The sequence below is a fragment of the Numida meleagris genome, chromosome 3, assembly GCF_002078875.1.
Source record: "Numida meleagris isolate 19003 breed g44 Domestic line chromosome 3, NumMel1.0, whole genome shotgun sequence".
Taxonomy (NCBI): Eukaryota; Metazoa; Chordata; class Aves; order Galliformes; family Numididae; genus Numida; species Numida meleagris.
In genome coordinates, this window is record NC_034411.1 from 30,874,894 (window position 1) to 30,887,680 (window position 12,787).

Below are 12,787 nucleotides of genomic sequence, written 5' to 3' on the forward strand. Positions count from 1 at the left end.
GCTGTATAGCCCTGTACACAGCTGGCCTTTGCCATGAGGTCCCGCTGTTGACTCTGATTCATCTGAGGACCTCAAACCAGGCTCTAAAGAGCAGATTTCCATATGCATCTGGCACTCAGCCCATGCTAGTGCCCAGGGCTATTCCCTCCCCACGCAGGACTTTGTACTGGCCTCTGTCGAACTTTGTTGAACTTAATTTGCATGTGCATATTTAGTCCGTAGATGGCACCAATGTATGAGAGAGCGTCAGTGCCAAAGAGGAAGCCAGCAGAGGAGACACCCACTTTGCTTCACTCAGAACTGCAGCAAGGCGAGGAGAAGCAGACATGTGGCGGGAGGTCCTTCCCAACACCTGGTGAGATGCCTTTAGCACAAGGAGGAGCGACCTATACAGGGGTCTGCTGGGGCTGGAGTGGGAGAAACCACACTGGGTAACCTAGGCCGAGGCAGGCTACTGGAGGGTGTTAGGGGCCCACAGCTGATTTCTCTGGAACGTGACTGGGGAGGAAATTTTACTAGATCAAGCCTTGTTTTGTGTTGCTTGGAGAGCTGCATCTGGCACACTTAGTTTTTTTATCAGTGCTGAGCTGGTGCTGTTGCCATCATATCTTGTTTCATGCCCCTCACTCACTAAGGCCTGGGATATAAGTGCATGGGGATATTATTACCTGTTTCATAAGCTGTTCAGCCTCCTAGATTTGGAGGGTGACACTGCTTATACCAGTCTTGTTTTCAGCTGGCTTGGAGCCAAGGTAAAAAGAAACAGCCAGTGGACACATGTTTTCATGGCACTTAATGCCCTTTTTTGTTTCAAGCTATCTAATTATGACACCAAATAGCTCCCATCTTTAGCTGCATACCTTAAGGCAGAAACAATAACAAGACCTTCTCTTGTCACTTCTGGTTTTTCTGGTTTTGACTGTGCTCTTCTTACAAAGCAATCTATCAGGTAAAAGAGAACTGAGGGAGATGTTTCATTTTTCTTGCAGGCAGATTAGACCTAAAAGCTTGCTGTCCAGCTCGGACAAGTTAGAAGTAGCAAAGGTATAGCAGTTCATTGGAATCTGAGCAGATAAAGGTCCCACAAGCTTCTTCTCGTGCCAGTCCTTTGGCACAATGAGCACAGTGTGACTAGCAGCAGAATGACCCTTGATCTTGACAGTTCACTGCAGGGCTGCACTCCTATCTCTCTTCAGTGGTCAAAATAACCTATTTTCTTGGCTGGAGTATCGCAGCCACTCGTAGGATGAAAGACTGCAAGGACATCTATCCCTTTGTTTATAGTCTTCTATCTAAATTGTGCTAAAGGAGGTAATATTACAGAAACAAGCTAGCTAGCTGAAACACAGCCAAGAAACAGTCTCTTTGTGCAGAGGCAATTATCTGAGGTACTCCTCTATCTCATCCAAAAGTATTAGAGAAATTGTGGATGTGCTCGTGTGATCAAGCAGCTTGTGATGGCATGGCTGGGCAGTAAATGGTACTGGCAATCCCTTGCGCTGTCCTTAAGGATTGGTGCCATTCGGACAACACTATCAGACTACAAGGATCTTTTTTTTCTCTTTCCTTCTTTTCTGCAGGGAGAACATCTTGTCCCGCATCAGGTGAGTGAAATGGCTGCTCTGTGCTGACACCTCCACTTTTCATCAACACTCTGGCTGAGGCACAGCATAGTCCTTTACCTACCCTATTTGACTACAACAACAAAATCCTCATCGTTCAAAGTCTTCTTGGAGCCCCCTACAAAAGGTACTTCTCCGAATCCCCAGGAGGAGCTGGAGACCTTGACCCACAGGTTCAAGGGACAGGAAGGTGCATGACATTTTGGAATGACTGCTCACACATTTGAACAGCTTTGAAACACACTACATGTCTGCTAAAGCCAACACTGGTGACTTAGCTTTCAGGTATTTCATGACTGGAACAGAAATAGGGGCACCAAAAAGACAGTGTGAGATCTTTACCTGTGGAAGCCTACATTAAAGGGCCAGCATTGCCCTAAAAGATGCTTGAATCTGTAGGGAAGACAGATATAAAGCACTACAGAGTGGGGCACCCAGGTTCCCGCTAGCAGCTGAAGACCCTTATCTCTGCTTTTGCCCCTCAGCCTTAGCAGTTTTCATTCCTGGAGGAATCTAGCTACTATTATCCCATTCACTTGAGTACCTTCATTAAAACAGGTTTGCCCATATCCTATTGACCCTACTCCCCCAGACTATCCTACTTCATGAGGAGAGGACCAAGGAAGCCTTGTGATCAGCAAGTCATGACCAGCAAGAGCATGAGATCCCTAATGAGCACTGGTAGATGTAACCTTGAGGCTTCTTGTCTTCACACTCTTGCTGTTAGAGTTTAATATCTCTATATTGGTTCTGATTCCTGAGCCAGTATTTGTGGAATTAATTGTTTTTTAAGAGGTTGTTCCATATCTTGCCTGTGAACTTCAAAAATAACAGAAGTACTCAGATCCTGCTGACTCCATGGGGCTTTTAGACATTTGTTGCTTCTTGGACCCAATCAATGTGGAAACAAGCCTCAGCATTGTCCTGCTATCCTTGCACTGAATGCAAATGTTATGTATCCCTAGGTCTTTTCAGTATTCTCAGAAGAATGCAGTCCTGGTCCCTGTGGCTGCTGTGGGTGTTGGAGGGATGCTGGTTTGCTGGCTGATGTCTAGACGCAAGATCAAGAGTATTGAAATGGGTGATGGATGGTGGGGGTCAGGCGAAAAACCCCTGAAAGGGAAGGAAGATGAAAGCATCCGCCCCTTCAAGATTGAAACATCTGATGAAGAAATTGAGGTAGAGTTTGACAGTGGGTCTGCAGAAAGCGGGGCAGAGTGGGAGGGTGTAGGGATAGTAGTTGGCAGAGCAGGGCAAAGCTGAGAGGCTCCCGCAGAAGCACACCTAGAAGAGTGAAGAGAGACATCCTAATGAATTGCAGCACCTGCCCCCAGTGATCCACCCAACTAGCAACAGGCAGGTGGGCTCAATCTTTAATTGCCCTTTTTTTAATTCTTTTCCCATCCAACAGTGCCTGGAAGCTCCTAGCACCAAAACTTCTAAAGTTAACAGCAAGACGAGACTGGGACCTTGTAATCTTGAGTATACTAAGGGAATTGTTAACCTATAGAAAAGTATATTCCCTGTGACTGAGGAGATTGTTTAGAGCACGGCACTGCTTCAACTAGGATCAATGTGTATTAGGTGGAGGGCTAAAAGCTGGTAGAGCCTGGAGAGTTGGCTCCTGGACATGCCTGCCCTGGTGCACTGCCCACAAGGGCATCTGGGCAGCTTCACTCCTCCTGCAGGACCTGCACCACCGCCTTGACCAGGCTCGCTATGCTCCTCCACTGGAAGGGGCAGCCTTCAACTATGGCTTCAACTCCAACTACCTGCAGAAGGTGGTGGCCTACTGGAGGAACAAGTTTGACTGGCGCAAGCAAGTGGAAATCCTGAACAAATACCCTCATTTCCATACCACTATTGAAGGTGAGTGGATCACTGTGCCTCCCTTTTACACTACAGGGCACTTCCCAGCAGCTTTTCCTGCCTTTGCTTTGCTCTTGCCAGTAGCATATGTGGGAAAAGGAGCTGCTGGATGCCCAGCCCTGATGGTTAGTCTAAGATGTTAGAATATTTACGTGTATATAACAGCTTAGTGATGTTAGGGAAATATCTCTAGTGTAGGCTGTACTATTAATAAGCTTGTACAGATCAAGAACATCATATATTGGCAATAAGTTTAGGTCTGCTTCAAGAGGGGCTTCTCCTGGCCCTGAACCCGTGCTAATTAACTATGAGGTTTTCTTCTACTATTGCTTTGAAACCACCTTTGGAAACTGCAAAATTTACCCATGCTATGAGTCTAGAGTGTTTTTTCATGTCATTTTGTCATGCTTTTGCATTTGTCTTGCCTGTATTATGCTGTGTATTTAAACATGGCTTTACCTATTACTGTGAAACCAGTTTCTCAGGGGAGGGATGTTCAGTCTGCTGTGACCCCTGTATCTGGGGCTGGAATCAGTACTTCAGCCTATAGGCAAAAGGTGTTACATAGGTATAATACCGGACATCCCCTTTCAGGCAGGCATCTTCTTGATGTGGGATGATTGTGTAATGTCTGCTAATCTCTATTTTGCCAACATCTTGCATCAGAGTCCAGAGAAGAAACTGAGAAGGAGCTAGAACTTAACTATTCTGTCTTGGATGTCTGGCAGGAATTGATATCCATTTTATCCATGTGAAGCCCTCCTACGTCCCTCATGGAAAAGCTGTTCAGCCTCTCCTGATGGTCCATGGCTGGCCTGGCTCTTTCTATGAGTTCTACAAGATCATCCCTCTACTCACGGATCCAGCCAAGCATGGCCTGGACAGTGGTGATGTGGTGTTTGAGGTCATCTGCCCATCCATACCAGGCTATGGCTTCTCAGAGGCACCACACCAGCAAGGTAAGTGGTGAAAAGGCTCCATTGGAATCCCAGGTTTTTTGGTGTAACGCTTCAGCCATCCCCCAGTCCTTTGTATGCTGCAGTCTGTGAATGCAGGAAGGCAGATTCTGAGTCTGAAGTTCAAGTAACTTGGCTCTACACCAACCTCAATGTTACTGAGGCTCTGGGGCTGGTTTGAAGATTTGGAAGGCAATGGCAGCTGAAAACCAACTCTCTCTCTTTTCTCCACTTTGCATTGAATTTGCAATACCTAGAGTTCTTTCTATCCTCAAAAGGTGAGGAGGAGCAGTACGGTACACTGTGGATTCACAGGAGCACACTCAGGCCATGATCTTTGGCCAGGACATGCTAGGACAAATGTGTGATACTTCTCTTCACATGCAGGATTTGATGCCCTTGCAACTGCTCGGATATTTCACAAGATGATGAAGAGACTGGGCTTCAAGGAATACTACATCCAGGGAGGAGACTGGGGAGCTCTTGTTACCACAGTTATGTCCCAGATGCTGCCACAGTGAGTAGCAAAGGGAGTTGAAGGAGATCATCCTTTCAGCAGCTGGGTGTAGCAGTTTCCTATACAGAGTTGAGAGAAACTGATAAGAAAAGAAACAAAATATTTTCTTTAGAAGATGGCATCAGAGCAGAGCATTTAGCATTTAACAAGAAGAGTGCCACTACAGCTGTACTTATGTCAAAGAACAGATAAAGGGAGAAAACTCTTAAAGCTGTTAGGCTGCCTCAGCTCGCTCTTTTGGATTGCAGTTATGCTTCACAGCATGTGATCTAACAAAGGTTTTCAAAAAGTACCCAACACAGCCAGTTGCCTACAGCACAGAATGAACCTACAGCACAGAATGAACCGACAGCCAGAGCTACCACTGTGGATATGCCACCTCTGTAAATAGTGGCTAAAACTGGCATCATATAAATGACACAGCTGAATGGAGATGGAACCAGCTGTACTTTTTTTTTGCTTTCTCCTTTTTGCACCACAGTGAACCTTTCAGGTTCTTTCAGGGCTTCATGTATTTGGTTCAGTGAAATGCTTCTGTCACAGCTCCAGTCAGACGTATTTTCTAGAAAATTTGGAGGCAGATATTTTTACTCTCTATTCATGAATTTGATTTTAGGTCTGTGAAAGGGCTTCATGTGAATGTCGTCTTCACCAGCATACAAGGTTTGAAAAAAGTGCTTCAAGTGATGCTTGGGGCTTACGTACCATGGCTTGTAGGCTTCACCAGGGAAGATGTTCGACGGATGTACCCTTTCATGCAGAAGAACGTATTTGACATTCTGCGAGAATCTGGATACTTACACATCCAAGCCACCAAACCAGACACTGCAGGTAATGAACCCTCCCTATATTGCTATGTATTGTATACCAACTGCCTATGGTGTATATACAAAATCATAGTTGAGCAAAGGCTTACTATGTTTCAGAAGCAATACATTCTGGTGACTGAATGCTTAGGACTAAGCATTCTAAGCATTCTTAGTATTTTTAGGACTAAAAGAAAGTTAGAATGAACAGCTTATGAAAGATGGACACTTTCCAAGCTGTTTAAAATAGTATGCCGCTACTCTTGGGAAAAGAACTCCTTTGCAGAAGACTCTTGAAGTGAAGCGTAGAGTTTTAAAACTGAAGCTTCTAGAAATATAAACAAGTAAAAACAAGAAAAAAGATCATCAACAAGTGCAATGTGAAACTTGCTGAAAGGCACTCAGCCCTAAATCTTAGAAGGCAGAAGCCTGACAAAGTCAGTGGGGCCAGTGAGTAAGAATGATGCCCATCTCAGAAAAGTTAAATGATTTTTTTTCTAATTGGCTCCCACTAGGTAAGGACTATAAGATATTCCTGTATTGAGATTAAACCCTCATCAGAAATGGCAGTAGAACTGCTTCAAACTGGTGTCACTAACAGAGACTACAGAATGAATAGCGTCTCAGCCTGGCAATTCATTGAAAAATTCAGCAATTTTTGGATTTTTACTTGTTTTGTTTTATGTTGCTTTTTTCTAAGAGCCAAACAGAAGTGGTGGGACATCAGCCCAGGAAAAAAATACAGACCAGTATGTCTAGTCTCTGTGCTCAGTAAGACAGCAGAACTATTTTAAAGAAAAGAAAATATTTCCCCATGATACTACAGCCTGTAAATAATGTTTCATAAATCAGAGCTTTTGCAGAAGCAAGGATCAGTGGATCCATTAATGTAAAGTGTTTCAGTTTCTAAACAAAGTTCTGTTGAGGTTTCTCCCCTTATGTTCCCCCCAAAATAAAACTGCCTTAAGAAAGGGATTAATTTCATGGATTAATAACTGTCTAACATGGGAATCTAAGCATGGGACTAAGCAAGCAAGTTCCAGGGGAAGGGAGATGTCACAAAAATCTGTGCTGGCACATTTCAGCATGATCCTAATTTCTCCACAGAGAAAAGTTAATGGTTAAGTGAAAAACTGACCACTATCCAAGGTTTGGTTTAATCCAAAGATAACTGCACAGAGTTGCAAAAACATCTAATTGACTTGCCGATTGAACTGGACTATAAAATTTGATTTCAACAAAGTACAAAGCAATTAGGGGAAGAAAATCACAATCGACTCTATTTTGGCTGCTGCTATGGGGGAAGAACCATGAGTCATGATTAGTTCTTTGAAATGTAGCCAGCTCACTCAAAGTTCAAGGGGCTTTTACTGACTGTGAAATGAAGCAAAAAAAAAAAAAAAAAAAAAAAACGAAGAAAAAAAAAACTTGGAATCCATTGCATCCCTGTTGACCCTGTTTTATAATTATGTTTTGGAACTGGAAGAATACAGAAAGGAGAAGAAAGGAATATTTAAATGATCAGGCAGCTTCCATACAAACACTGTATATGGTCTAGGACTCTGACCTGAAGGGCAAGGGGAAAAAAAAAAAAAGCAGGGACTCTGTGGCATGCTAGAATTGTGAGATGTAGAAAAAGAATATATAAAGTGTATGCCCTACTCAATTTCAAGAAATAACTGCATTGTCAGCGTAGCTTTCATCAGGCAGGTTTAAAGCAAAGTTACAGTATTTTCTCACAGCACAATCTGCAGTACTTAAGATATAGTGCAGGCTAAACAACAGGCTGCAAACAGGACTACTATTTGTGTGTGTAATCCACAGATATCGAATACAGTGGTTGAGAGGCAGTTTCCAGCTCAGTTCATCTCCAGCTGGGTCATGTGTTAGATGGCTCATTTAGGCTGTTACTTACATTGGCCGTTGCCAACGCACAAACTTATTTAGCTGTGTCCATAATTAAACTGAAACAGTGGTGTATGTTATCTTCTACAAAGTCAAGCTAAAATACACCAAAAAGTACACAACCCTTACTATCGCTACTGAAGTAATCACTATCCTTGTTTTACAAGAACACAAAGATAATATGCTGCCTACATACTACATTTATAACATTTGTTTGTGCTCTTCAAGAACAGGAACAGGTAATGCATACACAGTACTCCACTCTTTTAAATCATATAAAAGGTGATGAACTTTGACTGAAGCATTACAGTGCCATGCAAATGTAAGAGCTCTGCCGTTCTTCACTTGTATTAGGTTGCGGACTGAATGACTCCCCTGTGGGGCTTGCTGCATATATTTTGGAGAAATTCTCTACATGGACAGATAAATCATTCCTGTGTAAAGATGATGGAGGCTTGGAAAGGTAAGAAAACAAGCGTCATTCCATGAGAAAACTCATTAAAAGAAAGAGTGATGGTAACTGATGAGGAGATAGCTTCCACTGGCTAGCCTTTTGTCTGAATTTCAAGGATGAAAGGTTACAAGTAGGCAAGTAGAAGTCTAAGCTTATGGCAGACTGCCCGCAAGCTACTGATTCAGTACCAGGCAGTTTTGCTTTGGGCATATCAATGTCAGTTGATTTGCTGCTTGAAAATGAGCGGAGAACCGGAGGACCAGTGGCTTATCAGGGCACAAGCCCAACATAGTATGTTGAGAAAGAGCTCTCAATTACACTGAATTTTTTTTCTCTCCATAGCAAGTACTCTCTAGACGACCTTTTGACCAATGTGATGATTTACTGGGTGACAGCATCTATTGTGCCCTCAATGCGATACTACAAGGAGAACTTCGCCCGGGACCCTGGCTTTGTTGCTGGTTCCAGGTAATGAAGTGGCAGGTGCAAGGCAGATTTGAAAACAAGACTAAATCAGATTTGCCTGTATAAGCATTTGGATCACTTACAAATTTAACTTGTACTGGAAAAAAAAGCCAAGCTGTTATCTTCTTCGATCAATATAGTTAAGGGTTACTTTTCTTTTAAACCTGTGATTCACACAAATTGGTCTGTTGCCAAAACAATGCAGAACATTTAGCAAAGGTAATTCAGGTTTGTGTTCAAAATATGGGTCTATAGACTTACCAGACAAACAAATGTAGTCCATGGCTTTGTTCACTAAAAGCAAAACAGAAAATCACAAGCATTTTTAACAACTTTAAACTGAATTAGTAAGGATATGATTTATGGGTGGATAAGCTATGAGCTACAGCTGTTAAGCAAAAACTTCTAGAAGCAGTGTAGGAAGTGATTTTTCAAAGGAAACAAGCTTCCAGGAGAGCAGTACTTGAAACCAAATACCTTTAACAGCTGCTGGCTTTGAGATGACTACAAGAGAGGCTGACCAGGAAACACTGGTGGGCAGAACTCCTCAGCAAGTGACTGACCTTATGAAAAAAAAAAAAAGTCTCATTCTTTGTAGACTGACTGAACCAGTTCACCTTCCCTCTCAACAGGGATTATACTGGTACCCGAAAGTCTAAAGCAAACATAAGTTAGCTCACTTCTGAGTTTCGCACAGAGGTGTGGCTTCATCGCATATCACAAAGCATAAAAGGCTGAAACATTTCAATACTGAACTCTGCACAAAGTGGGCTTCATTTTGTGTGTCCTTAGATATAACACTTGAAGTCAAGGAGATCCAAATGGCAGTGAAGCTCTTCAGCAGAGTACAGACTATGAAAAGAGTTGCTGTGGTAAAGTTCTTCAACTCATGTGACAGCTACGAGTCAGAAGGTTTTTAAGTGACTTTCTTCAGGAGTTCTTCTTGCAAATACTGTTAACTAATGTCTTTTTTTAGGATTGGAGTATATGTTCCAACAGGCATTGCAGCTTTTCCCCAGGAGATAGCACATTCGCCACAGGTCTGGGCAAAGAAAACCTACAAGAACATTGTCCGTTACTCTTACATGCCACGCGGAGGGCATTTTGCTGCCTTTGAGGAACCGAAGCTGCTGGCACAAGACATCATCCACTTTGTGAGAAAGGTAGAGCAGCTGTGAACCTGCAGTTTAGATAGGCACATAGAATGGAAGCAAGTTGTTCTACCACCCGCAGAAGCCTTACTTTAAGGGATTAAATAAAGTCAATGCAATCACAATACAAAAGCCAGCATTTTATTTTGATGATAATGATTATAACTACTAAACTTGTTCAAACTCTAAAGCTCTTCATATGAAAAAAAGCATCTTGTCTTTTATTCCTGGCACCATATCATTGCTGCATTCATAATTCAAGTATAATACAATATGTAAACAATTTAATGTAGTAACATTGCACTCATCTGGAGGATATAGCAGAAAGGAATGGGCTCCTTGTTCCTCAGAACTACAGCTTCTGTTCAAAAGCTTCTTTAAATACTCAAATGCTAGCATTCTTAAATATGCATTTCAAGCAGCTTTGGTGGAAATGTGAAGGGCTTTGATGTCCTGAGAATTTCAAACACTCCTATTGAATAGTTTAAGTTATATTTCATTCAAGAGACCTGTGACTACATTCTTAGGTGCAGCTGCTCACTTAAGGCAGTTCTCTTTATTCTAGCAGTTCTTCCCTAGAGCTAGTTTTAGCAGTTACCTATCTGCCACTGGATAGTAAGGCAGAAGCAGCACCCCTAGCGTTCTCTAAGCTTAAAAAATATCAACTGATTTCCTTCCAGTTTTACAGTCTTATTCACTGCCAAGATGTCAGAAAAGCTTAAAACATGCACTGAGTACAGAGGGTTTATTCACCTTTTAACCTCCTTTCAAAGGATTTTTATCACTCCATCGTGCAGCTTTTGTTAGCAGGTAACTGTAAGCAACCTCACTACCAGCAGCCTAGAGTTTCTCTTTGTGTGGATGGAGCTATTTAACTCATTATATGACAGAGACATATCCAGATGATTCAAGACAACTCCAGCAGATATCTAGTTCTGGCACTTGTTTCTCTCCTTCCTTGTCCCAAAAGGCAGCAAGAGATTTTTATTTTCTGTTCAGTGAGAATAAGCTATCACATTGAGGCAGGAGTCCCAACTTCCTGTGAAGGTGAGATAAACTGCTTACTCCTAGTTTTAGTTGTATATTAAACTGATTGTCAGGTCTGATGGACTAAAAGTTAGTAAAGAAATAGGAAGATGTGCTCCCTTGCCGCCACAGTACCACTCAGCCTCATTTCATCACCAATATAAGACACAGTGCTAGGTATGAAGTCTCCCAATTGCTGAAGAATGCCACATTGGATTCCTAACTAACTGAAACGGTGTTCTGGGAAGAAAGATATCATCTACTAGATGGGGAAGCACTTGAGTACTCAAGCCTGAGTGGGCTGCAGGAAAAGGTCCTCTTTCACAGCAGTGGGGAAGATAAAGAACGGTTATGGCCTTCATAGTAAAGGCTAACTATATTAATAATCATATATGTTATCTAGTCCCAAACAATCGTGTAATGTAGTAATTATTAACAGAAATGGCTGCAGTAAAACTCAGGAGAGTAGAACTCAGAAAGACTGTACCCAATACTTGTCAGTTCAGCAAGCGCGTCACAGGGAAGTTTTGCAACCAATACATGAATTAATCTCCCTAAGGAATCATGGTATCTGTACGCAACTGTGCCTTGAGTGGTATTTGCTTTCAAAGACAAGTCAGGAGGTGAACACAGAAGAAGGCGGTCCAGGAAGGCAACAGATGCCCTGGAGAAGAGATCCAGAGAGACAAGAGTATGCCATTACCTTTGATACAATTATTACCTAAACAGCACCAAAGATTATTCAATCTCCCATTAAAGTTCTACAGAGCACAGATCATTCATGAAAGCCCTTGAGTGTCACTGGTGCTTGAAACCATATGTAGTCCTCCCAAGCAGAAGTCATAGTCTGAGGAGCTGAGGTACTTATATCGACATCTCCATCGCAGGACAAGTTAATAGTCAGTTTCCTTCCTCGGGTTGGCACTTTGTAGTTGAGCTTGGGTCGGAACCATTCCACACCACAACCGCGATGCCCTTGGAGCATAACAACGGTGCCCATGACAGGAAGAGCCTTAAGTTCACTGAAGACATCTGCAATGAAGAGCGAGTGAAAAAGCTTACGCACGCAGGATGTGGTTTTCAGGCTTTTCTCAGCACTGCCCACACAGATCCCCTCCAAGTTGAGCTCGTAAAGCTCCTTGGGGCTCACAGCATTGCCTCCAAGCAGAATAAGAACACGGGGAACCAGCGTCAAGCTGAACATATCTTCCAAGTGCTGGAGCACTCCTTCCAGCTCCACCAGCACCTGCTGGCACTTCTTGCTCGCCAGGCCCACAGAGGGTGGCTTCTTGATCACATCCCCATCCTGGAAACCAGAACAAGAGAGACATTAATACACATATAAAAAATTGGAGAGGGTTCCAATTCACTCTTCAGAAAGCATGATGCATCCCCTCCTTGAGACTTGAGGAACATGCAGAAGACAGTCTAGCAACCCATGAGATTAGAGCTTTTAGGTTTCTGAAAGCTGATACATTAGAAAATGAGTGAAGGTGCTGGAATAGTTTACTGACAGACAGAAACCAGCGGCTAAGCCCCCGCACGGCTTTTAAACGTGCCACCCCCCGCAAGGCACTGCCGCCCACCCACCTGCGTCGCCCGCCGGCAGAAGTAGGCGAGTTGCTCGTACGGCAGCGGGAGCTGGTGCCGCTGGTGCAGGACGTGCTTGAGGAGCTCGCAGGCGAAGCGGCAGCAGCTCTCTCGGCTCACAGCGCCTGGGAACACCACGGACACCGTGGGGCTGAGGGCCGCCGATACGCTCCGTCGGGACCTCCTCCCGCCACGGCCGCGCTCCAGGGCTAGCGGCGTCTCTGCCGTGACAATCGGGGAGGCCTGGGAACTCGGAACCGCCGCCACCACACCAGGCGACTCCGTCCCCCCCGGCGCAGCCATTTTCTAGGCGGCGGTGGCGGCCCGCTGGAATTTGAATGGCCGCCGCCGCGGGGCACCATGGGAGCGGCGGAGCGTCCATTCGGTGGCTTCCGGAGAGCGTGGGCGCCATGTTGGGTGGGTCCG

General features: G+C 43.9%; 2 protein-coding genes across 9 annotated transcripts in view; one reads left to right on the top strand and one right to left on the bottom strand.

Annotated features, from left to right (window-relative positions):
• Nucleotides 1-9,803, top strand: part of LOC110396838 (epoxide hydrolase 1-like) — a 65,173-nt gene extending 55,370 nt beyond the window's left edge. For 7 of the 8 annotated variants that reach the window (XM_021392707.1, XM_021392706.1, XM_021392705.1 and 4 more), the window contains 10 exons: nucleotides 216-355; nucleotides 1,581-1,604; nucleotides 2,588-2,801; nucleotides 3,311-3,491; nucleotides 4,220-4,450; nucleotides 4,835-4,964; nucleotides 5,581-5,795; nucleotides 8,030-8,138; nucleotides 8,472-8,597; nucleotides 9,571-9,803. In XM_021392707.1, coding sequence (XP_021248382.1) covers nucleotides 327-355; nucleotides 1,581-1,604; nucleotides 2,588-2,801; nucleotides 3,311-3,491; nucleotides 4,220-4,450; nucleotides 4,835-4,964; nucleotides 5,581-5,795; nucleotides 8,030-8,138; nucleotides 8,472-8,597; nucleotides 9,571-9,772 — 1,461 coding nt within the window. In that variant the 5' untranslated portion in view covers nucleotides 216-326 and the 3' untranslated portion in view covers nucleotides 9,773-9,803. Of the gene's footprint in view, nucleotides 1-215; nucleotides 356-1,580; nucleotides 1,605-2,587; nucleotides 2,802-3,310; nucleotides 3,492-4,219; nucleotides 4,451-4,834; nucleotides 4,965-5,580; nucleotides 5,796-8,029; nucleotides 8,139-8,471; nucleotides 8,598-9,386; nucleotides 9,545-9,570 lie in introns of those variants that run through there. The other variant, XM_021392711.1, reaches the window with a different exon arrangement.
• Nucleotides 9,865-12,702, bottom strand: MAD2L1BP (MAD2L1 binding protein). The gene is made up of 2 exons (XM_021392712.1): nucleotides 12,362-12,702; nucleotides 9,865-12,077 (listed from the first exon to the last, which is right to left on the bottom strand). Exons 1-2 carry the CDS (start codon nucleotides 12,662-12,664, stop codon nucleotides 11,547-11,549), a joined length of 834 nt encoding a protein of 277 aa, XP_021248387.1. The 5' UTR covers nucleotides 12,665-12,702; the 3' UTR covers nucleotides 9,865-11,546.

What these genes read in the sequence shown, in the direction of transcription:
- MAD2L1BP (XM_021392712.1), bottom strand. Translation starts at nt 12,664, where the DNA reads ATGGCTGCGCCGGGGGGGACGGAGTCGCCTGGTGTGGTGGCGGCGGTT. An exon ending in TCTGCCGGCGGGCGACGCAG is followed by an intron (nt 12,078 to 12,361) that starts GTGGGTGGGCGG and finishes TCTGGTTTCCAG; the next exon opens with GATGGGGATGTGATCAAGAA.